Source organism: Coregonus lavaretus, assembly GCF_964263955.1.
Source record: "Coregonus lavaretus genome assembly, chromosome: 25".
Taxonomy (NCBI): domain Eukaryota; kingdom Metazoa; phylum Chordata; class Actinopteri; order Salmoniformes; family Salmonidae; genus Coregonus; species Coregonus lavaretus.
The window spans coordinates 42,567,048-42,577,120 of NC_140012.1; the positions used below are offsets into that span (position 1 = coordinate 42,567,048).

The window sequence follows — 10,073 nt, forward strand, 5'->3', positions numbered from 1 at the left end:
AAACGAGTTTTAATGACTCCAACCTAACTGTATGTAAACTTCCGATTTCAACTGTAAGTGTATGTTGGTTAGTAAGCTGTTAGTAGCCCATGTGCCTCACCCTAATAATGAACCTGGTGCCAAATCGGTTTGTGCTCGTGCCATCTCCAATGCTGTCACTGTCAAGCCAATAAGAGACAGGGACTTGGCTTGAAAGCACAAAAAGACTAGCACTCAGGCTATGACAATCAATGTTAGGAAGCACAAAAATCTCATTATTGAAACAATAAATCATAGCCAGTCAAAATATTTTTAATTGACACGAATGACACCATCATAAGCCTGTGGGTGAACATTACAACAATGAAATGATTCTCATGTACTAACTAACAGTTACGAAGGCAGCACTTTTGGGCCATTGTGACAAGTTACAAACGTGGTACTGGTATATAGTTATATTATATTGCAGTTACAATGCCTCAGTGGACCCGTTGCCAATTTCACGTGCGTGTTCAAACTGCCCTCTACTGGCATCAAATTATTGTATACAGTTTGTGTACTGTATATAACTATGTGATGAATAAATCCTTCAACAATATTGACAACAAATAATGAAATATTTCAGTTTTGGCAACAAAAACAAAAAAACATTGAAAGAGTTGCATGCCATGGCGGCTTTGGGTACGCAGCATAAAAAGGCAACATTGTGTTTAAATCTGGGAAACAAGCAATGGATAATAACCAAAATTATTAAAAGGTGTCAATAAGAGAAAAAAAAATACCAGCTTTGTGTGGTGATATTTCATTATCATTGGCTTTCATTTTAAATGAAACACGGTGGTAATTTGCATAGAATATAGCAGTCAGCAATAAAGCTCTAAGATACTCAATTTTAAATACCTTAAGTATCTATATCTCCTAAAATATTTGCACGTGTTGACACAAATCCAGAAATATTCATATACATTTAGTATTTGGCACTAAGCTAATATAATAATTTGTAAATTAAAGTACTATATATTTTTTTTTAAATTATATTATCCTGATAACATGAAATATGATTACACATATCACAATTAAAAAAATAACTCCTGAAAATGAATCAAGACTACATAATAACAATAACTGATTGCATATGCAGCAAATAAAGTAATTATCCTGCATATATCACCCAGCACATTATGGTGTGAGACACAAATTTGGCAAAAATAACTACATGCATCACAGGTTGATATAGGATCCTGTCTGGTACATTCTTATGGACTACTACAATCATAGAATCAGAATGAGGTAACCATAGCACCTCTGATTCTATGATTCTCATTCTAATTCTATGACTTCACTGTCCTGCTGTATATAGATGATGTCTTCATATACCTCTAATCACTTCCACCACACAGTTTCAGCAGTAGCTTCGTATAGTCCCCAGAGGTATCACCCTATCAGATGAAATAAAAATAAAAACCCACATACAAGTCACAGCATGTTAAAACAGCATCATTTTTCCATCAGATAAACCAAGAAATTAACATAATGTATTATTAATTAAATTTACATCATTTTGGCAGCAATCTTTCTCCATAGCATAAAATCAGTGGATTGATTCCAACAATATAATTGTAGTGATTATTTTGTGTAAGGTACATACAGAGATGGCGGTGTACAGTGATTTCCCGTAGTTCTTCTGGTACACCTGTCTGATGTCCAGCATGTCCACCTCAGAGCGAGTCACCATGACCCGAATCAGAGTCCTGTCCTTGGTCCCAGCCCCCTAGGGACAACACATAGCACAGACTGGTTAGTCATCTGGTAAGTGCTAGGCCTGAAACATGGGCTTGTGGTCGCCGTCACTATGGTGTCTAAATGTGTGTGTGTGTGTGTGAAAATACAATATGTCTAAGACACTATAGTGATCGAGACTACAGGCCTTGTCTCAGGGCTACACTTAAACATGGTTAAAGAACATTTCCATCGGCGGAGTCAGAGTGCGCGGGGTCAGAGTGCGCGGGGGTCACAGTGGAGCCAGAGCAGAGTCAGATGTGAGAGACAGTTGTTCTTTCTTACCGCCATGGCCTTGTGCAGCCTCTCCGCAAAGTATTCAGGAGTGTTCCTGATGCTTTTCACTGGAACACAACAAGACAAGGCTTTAGTTCATAGAGTAGAGACATGACTAACCTTTATACCGGCTCAGTCCCAAATGCCACCCCATTCCCTGTATAGAGCCCTATGGGCCCTGGTCAAAACTAGTGCTCTAGATAAGAAATGGGGTGCCATTTGGGACTCACCCACGGTCATATCAAACCAATTTAAAAAATCAGGGTGATCCTGAATCACCTGATTCTAAACATTCAACAGCTATGGGATTTCAGATCCCAAAAGGTGATAGTCACTGAACTTGGAGAATTAAGTCACACACTGTTCTCTCCTTGCAGTGACCAGATGGTTATTACTGACACCGTTCTCTCCTTGCAGTCACCAGATGGTTATTACTGACACCGTTCTCTCCTTGCAGTCACCAGATGGTTATTACTGACACCGTTCTCTCCTTGCAGTGACCAGATGGTTATTACTGACACCGTTCTCTCCTTGCAGTGACCAGATGGTTATTACTGACACCGTTCTCTCCTTGCAGTGACCAGATGGTTATTACTGACACCGTTCTCTCCTTGCAGTGACCAGATGGTTATTACTGAACTTACCAACAGCCACCATGCCATCCTCCACGTTTCCAGACATCTCTCTGCAGATGCTCTTCACGATGTCTCTGCCACTCATCTGCTGGTACTCATTGAACACTAGCAGAAACAAGAACCATAGGCAAGGTTGTTATAACCATGTCATAAGGTTGTTATAACAAGCTAACAAAACCATAGGCAAGGTTGTTATAACCATGTGGTAAGGTTGTTATAACCATAGGCAGGGTTGTTATAAACACGTAATACGGTTAGAATATACTAATTAGCCATGGGCAGGGGTGTAGAAATAGTATTGAGATAATATAGACATATACTGTTCAGTCATAACAGTATACTAGTATACGTCTAGTATGAGGAACTACAACCCTTCGAGAGAAACAGAACTTGGTAATATAAACACAGTATGATTACCTACCTGCTTTCAGGTGGGGTTTGCTCCTGGAACACAGTATGATTACCTACCTGCTCTCAGGTGGGGTTTGCTCCTGGAACACAGTATGATTACCTACCTGCTCTCAGGTGGGGTTTACTCCTGGAACACAGTATGATTACCTACCTGCTCTCAGGTGGGGTTTGCTCCTGGAACACAGTATGATTACCTACCTGCTCTCAGGTGGGGTTTACTCCTGGAACACAGTATGATTACCTACCTGCTCTCAGGTGGGGTTTACTCCTGGAACACAGTATAGCGTTGAACTGGGACTCATCCGTCCCCACTTTGTTCTCCCCGGCAGCATACAGTTTCTAACACACAACATAACATGATCAGTTTCTAACATAAAATAACATGATCAGTTTCTAACATAACATGATCCGTTTCTAACATAACATGATCAGTTTCTAACATAACATAACATGATCAGTTTCTAACATAACATAACATGATCAGTTTCTAACATAACATGATCAGTTTCTAACATAACATAACATGATCAGTTTCTAACATAACATGATCAGTTTCTAACATAACATAACATGATCAGTTTCTAACATAACATAACATGATCCGTTTCTAACATAACATAACATGATCCGTTTCTAACATAACATAACATGATCAGTTTCTAACATAACATAACATGATCCGTTTCTAACATAACATAACATGATCCGTTTCTAACATAACATAATCAGTATAAGTCCTGAACTGCTTGTCTATGATTATAGAAGCATATCTCTGCCAATATTTTCCAATTTGAATTTTTTTAATAAATAACTGACAGCCGTAGATAATGTCCACTTTCCTGTTAGCCTACGGGGTATATCAGCACTATTGTGGCATCAAATAGATCTTTAAAACAGTAAAAAAAAGTATTATATTAGCAGAACAAGAAACAGTGTTCACCTGAGCATCCTGTTTGGCCATGTTGATGTCCACTTGTTCCCTCTCGTCTCGATTTCCCTTCAAACAGGAAGCGAAGAAATTGTTTACTACAAAAGGAATGGACGAGTCTCAAATAGCGCTCTACTCTCTACATAGTACACTACTTTTGACCAGAGCCTTGGGATGCTGATTATATTATTCCATGGGGCAAAAATCTGGAAAACCCTTACAAATTATTAACAGCGGAATACTGGTATCTTGGAAGGAATTTGAGGCATGGAAACTGTAAACTTCTCCTCCCCAATTGCTGTAATTGCTTCCATAAAACTTCAAGGGTATCTTTATAGTAGTTCTTACTTCCTGACTCAAGAGTGTATGTCTCAAATGGGCACCCTATTCCCCATACAGTGTGACTTTGAAGGCCAAAGCTGATTTAAATTATGGCAACCTCCCAGTACTCAACATAATTGGTGCTCTTGCACTTTCCATTGGCTATATGATGGCTACAAATATTATTATCCTTAAGTTTTGTTAACAATTCTGAAATGCTAAGATTAAAAAGACTCAGGAAACCAAATATCGCACCTCTCAAGATAAACATCTACTCTAGCCACTTCCTTTCTGAGGCTACGTCCCAAACAGCACCCTATTCCCTACATAGTGCACTACTTTTGACCAGAGCCCATAGGAGCACCAATTATGTTGAGTACTGGGGAGGTTGCCATAATTAAAATCAGCTTTGGCCTTCACTTTCAAAGCCGTCACTCAATGATAACGATTAATAACATATCAATCAACATATTAAAAAACCCATTAATAACATATCAACAAACAGTTACCTGACAGAGTGAGACGAGGAGTCTACGGAAATGTCCTGAGGTGTCGTTAATGATGGAATCCTCCAATTTCTTACCATACTCTGAAACACACAGCATTTCATTGATACTCTGAAACACACAGCATCTCAGCCACTATGCTTGTTGTAAATGATATTGCAAATGCCTCAGATGATAGAAAGCACTGTGCTGCGTTGTTTGTAGATTTGTCAAAAGCTTTTGACACTGTAGACCATGCTATCCTTTTGAGTAAGCTGTCATCTATAGGACTGGGCACTGATGCCTGTCGATGGTTTTATGACTATCTTAAAGATAGAACTCAGGCCGTCATGGTCGACGGGGTCAAGTCTGACCCCTTACAGTTCCTTAAAGGGGTCCCTCAGGGTTCAATAATTGGCCCACTATTGTTCTCACTTTATATAAACAACATTGGTGATGATGTCAGATATTGTAAATTCCATTTATATGCAGATGACACAGTGATGTCCTCTATTGCTCCAACAGCGGACCAAGCTTTAATGCAGTTGGATACTACAGGGGTCTCTTTTACAGCTTAAACTTGTTTTAAACGCTAAGAAAACAAATGTCATGTTTTTTTCTAGGTCTAAACTCTCAATTAGAAACACTTTTGTAATCACTAGCTTGGATGGTACTCAAATCAAACAGGTCTCTGCATATAAATACTTAGGGGTGTGGTTAGATGATAGGCTTTCTTTTAAAAAACATGTTACTGAATTGGGAAAAAAACTCAAATTCAAGATAGGGTTCCTTTACAGAAACAGGGCTTGTCTGTCCTCCGTAAATAGAAAACAAATTGTGCAGGCTACTTTTATGTCCGTTTTAGATTATGGTGATATTATCTATATGCATGCATCGGCAAACACATTGAAACCACTGGATGCTATTTACCATTGTGCACTCAGGTTTATCACGGGTGATAGTTACAAAACTCATCACTGTTTCCTATATCAACATGTGGGTTGGGCCTCTCTATCTGTGAGGCGAGACCAACATGCTCTCTTGTTTATTTATAAAGCACTTCTTTTAAAACTACCTCCATATATATATCATCATTAATTTCCACTAGATATACTAATTTTAAAACCAGATCACAGATGTGGATTACATTAGAGACTCCTGTGGTCTCCCCAGAGTTGGGTAGGACTGCCTTCAGTTCCTTTGCACCTTATTTATGGAACAAACTGCAGATCCAACTTAAGTTAGACACTCTGGTGTCCCTTGCCCATTTTAAAATGTTATGGAGGATCAATATGATGTTGTCTGTGATTGTTTCTGTTGAATTGTGTTTTTTGTTTTGTATGTTTGAAATGTTCTTGTCTGTATGTCTAAAACTGTACATGTCAACATGTTTACACAGGGCACAGCCGTAAAAGAGATCCAGGTCTCAGTCAGTTTTTCCCTGTTAAAATAAAGATTTAAAAAATAAAAAATAAAAAAATATGTAATTGATTCTCTGAAACACACAGCATTTCATTGATACTCTGAATGAAACAACATTTCACTCTTATTCTGAAACAAACTGCATTTCAGCCCTACTCTGAAACACAGCATTTCATTGATACTCTGAATGAAACAACATTTCACTCTTATTCTGAAACAAACCGCATTTCAGCCCTACTCTGAAACACACAGCATTTCATTGATACTCTGAATGAAACAACATTTCACTCTTATTCTGAAACAAACTGCATTTCAGCCCTACTCTGAAACACGCAGCATTTCATTGATACTCTGAATGAAACAACATTTCACTCTTATTCTGAAACAAACCGAAATTTCAGCCCTACTCTGAAACACACAGCATTTCATTGATACTCTGAATGAAACAACATTTCACTCTTATTCTGAAACAAACCGCATTTCAGCCCTACTCTCAAACACACAGCATTTCATTGATACTCTGAATGAAACAACATTTCACTCTTATTCTGAAACAAACTGCATTTCAGCCCTACTCTGAAACACACAGCATTTCATTGATTCTCTGAATGAAACAACATTTCACTCTTATTCTGAAACAAACTGCATTTCAGCCCTACTCTCAAACACAGCATTTCAGCCATATTCTGAAACACAAAGCATTTCAGTTCATCATACAAGTAAATGTGTCTTGGTGCATCCCCAACACACAAACAGTCCAAAATGTATCAACATAGCTAAGACACATTTAGTTGTATGACTTAAACTGAAATGCTTTGTTTCAGAGTGTGAATTGAAATGCTGTGTGTTTCAGAATATGGCTGAAATGCTGTGCTTCGGAGACGGGCAGACACTTACCGTTTTTGTACATTTGATTGATTTCTCTGATTTCTGCGTTGGAGCGAGATGACAGGATCTCAATCAGACATGCTTCATCGGTACCTGCACCCTGTCCAGAGAACAAAACGGGTTGTACAGTGGATGGAATAAAGGCAACATGTAGGGTACTAGTAAAACAATTTACTAATCAAATGACTGAGAATCATCCTGAAGACAAAAAAGATTGATTGTCTACAATCAAAAGCGAAATTTTCTTTATAAAGTGCCTTCAGAAAGCTAAATTAATTTTGGACAATGTATGAGCGATGTACAATTCCCGCCCCAACATGCCTGACATCTACGGTCTTTAAATGGAGCTTTTCTTTCTGTTCCTTACTGAGATGACTCACTAAAGACACTGGAAAAGACGCCCAATATAAAGAGTGAAATAATCTGGGCAGTGTTCAGTAGGAAGAAAACGCTCCAAAACGGACTGAAGTGGGGAGGCACAATCAGAACTTGTCCAATAATATATTAACTCCAATAACTTGTTTCAGCTGTTTTCCAATTAAAAAATGTTATGCTACGTTTTTCTCGAATGAACATGACCCCGGTGTAGAGAAGAGTGACTAAAAGCCCCACTAACCGATATGGCTTCTTTGAGTTGAGATGCATCAAACTTGGTTGGCGTCTGCAACATGGCAATAGCCAGCTTCTCAAAGTTCCCAGTCAGCTCGGACTTCAGATCGTGGAATAAATCCTGTGAAATAGAAGATTGTGTAAGAGGTCACTCTAGATACAGTATGCCCTTTATAGTGCACTACTAGACCAGAGCATTGGAGCAAGGCACTTCCATATCAACCGCTCCACCGCGCCCAGTGTGGCAGTCCACTGCTCTAACCTGTATATATATATATAAATATGTATGTCTTTCGGAGGGGTTGGGATAAAGCAGAAATCCAATTTCCGTTGTACCTTATGTCCAATTGGACAAATAAAGTGATCTAAAATCTTTAATCTTAATATGGTGTTCATTGAACTCCAACAATAGAAGGAACAACACAACGTCATTACTGTAGTGTAAACCTCACCTTCCCATAGGTGGTTTTATAGGCTGCAACCATGGGAACCCTCTGCTTGTTTGTGCGACTCCCAAGAAGCTCAATTATAGCTGCCTCATCCGTGCCTGTTGAAAATAATCTGTTAAATATGATTATTACCACTTTTTAACTGATAGTAAATTGAATGTGTGTCACTAAATAATGCGTTGTTAATTGTAGAATATTCTACACATGCAAATCTAGCCATAGAAAGTTGATATTTATAGAAGATTTACAGAATTGAATAAAAATAACCAGAAGGTACTTCAGTTAAGTAATGTGTATCTCTCTAAATAATGTGTTATTAGATCTGTACTGAATCTCATTAACTCCTACATACATCTATCCGTGATATAAGTGAATGTCTAGAATGATGAACTACTGACCAAAGCCCTTCATGGCCTTGCGGAGGACTTCCACATCCCTCAGAGGGTCAGCACCTGGGTGGTCCTTAATCACACCCCTATAGCCTCTCTAATGACAAATACAAGAAAATACTGGATCAAGCAAATACTGAAACTGAAGCATGGAAATACTGAAACCGAAGCAAGCAAGTACTGAAACAAGGAAACATTTTGTAAAGCATGTTAGGGAAAAGCATAATGTAAATAAATGTAATACAGAGTAACAGGGTTGATGATTTCATGTTAAAGACAACAACATTTAGAGACTCTCACGTTGATGGCAGGTGAACAGGGAGTAGCCGGAGCACCACCTCCGTATCCTGGCATGGAGGGGTTGAGGGCCGGGGCACCACCAGGGTAGCCAGGCATGGGCTGCTGTCCTGGGGCAGGACCGCCTGGGTACCCCTGGGGTTGACCTGGAGCAGGACCGCCAGGGTATCCCTGGGGTTGACCTGGAGCAGGACCGCCAGGGTATCCCTGGGGCATACCTCCGCCTGCCTGGAGGGAGAAGAGGAGCTGATTAGCTGGCATCACATTACTGACTCTGGTTATGTGCCCAAATGACACCCTATTCCCTACATAGTGCACTACTTTTGACCAGAGACCTATGGGAATAGGGTGCCATTTGTGTCGAGGGAAACAGGTTGGTATAATGTAAGACCATGTGGCAAACAGTAATGCAGGCACTAGGGATAGAGGCGTGAGCATGCGGGTCTGGGCAGATGTAGTTGTTGTTTGTCTGCGTCTGTAAGTTGTTTTTAGTATGTGTATGTTTGTATCTGGTGTGGGGAAAAAACTGAAAACTGAAATATTATCATACATTTAAAAAAAGATGTAACATAATGACTTGGTAACAGACTCCGCACACGTTACAGGGAGTATAGATGAGGTGGTAAATAGAGCCAGCGGATTTAGAGGCTGTCAATATGTTGGTAGTCATCATGTTACTTGGTATAAAATAGGAAGTTATATTTACCATTCCACCAGCAGGGGATCCACCCCAACCACCTAGAGAACAAACACGATGAGTGGTGCGTCTTTTAGTAGATTTTAATACAGAAAACACAGGATCACTTCAAATATGGCTCGTTCCATCAGTTCGGTGCCTTTTGAGAAAAGTAACTTGGTAAAAAAAAATCTACTAAGATTTCACCTAATTTTAACATTCTCTTAGAAAAAGCACATGTTCAATTTAATTTAAAAAAAGTTTTTTCCCATCTCAAGAGATTAAAGAAATAAACAAAAATACTATAATAAGTGCCTATTAAGTGTCAAATAAATAACAGAGTTGAACGTAACTTAAATCAGCCATAAATCCCCTTGTGACAGGGGGAATGGAAACGTATTGTGTGCAACAGGGAGTGCCAATTGAATGCAAGCGTAAACATTTGTTTTGAAGTTGTTCAAACATTTATAGCCTGTCTATCTATGGATAACGGGTTTGACGTGTTATGCTCAAGTCGCTCAGTTTGCCA

At 39.1% G+C, this 10,073-nt stretch overlaps 1 protein-coding gene across 1 annotated transcript; it reads right to left on the bottom strand.

Annotated features, from left to right (window-relative positions):
• Positions 1-275: 275 nt before the first annotated feature.
• Positions 276-9,658, bottom strand: LOC311100738 (annexin A11-like). The gene is made up of 13 exons (XM_084141699.1): positions 9,575-9,658; positions 8,872-9,096; positions 8,581-8,668; positions 8,186-8,280; positions 7,741-7,854; positions 7,134-7,224; positions 4,839-4,918; positions 4,021-4,077; positions 3,326-3,419; positions 2,679-2,774; positions 2,044-2,102; positions 1,628-1,750; positions 276-1,418 (listed from the first exon to the last, which is right to left on the bottom strand). The coding sequence occupies exons 1-13, from the start codon at positions 9,575-9,577 to the stop codon at positions 1,359-1,361; spliced, it is 1,185 nt and encodes a 394-aa protein (XP_083997825.1). The 5' UTR covers positions 9,578-9,658; the 3' UTR covers positions 276-1,358.
• Positions 9,659-10,073: the final 415 nt, after the last annotated feature.

What these genes read in the sequence shown, in the direction of transcription:
- LOC311100738 (XM_084141699.1), bottom strand. An exon ending in TGGCCAAACAGGATGCTCAG is followed by an intron (nt 3,420 to 4,020) that starts GTGAACACTGTT and finishes GTTGTGTGTTAG; the next exon opens with AAACTGTATGCTGCCGGGGA. An exon ending in GGCTGCACAAGGCCATGGCG is followed by an intron (nt 1,751 to 2,043) that starts GTAAGAAAGAAC and finishes TGTTGTCCCTAG; the next exon opens with GGGGCTGGGACCAAGGACAG.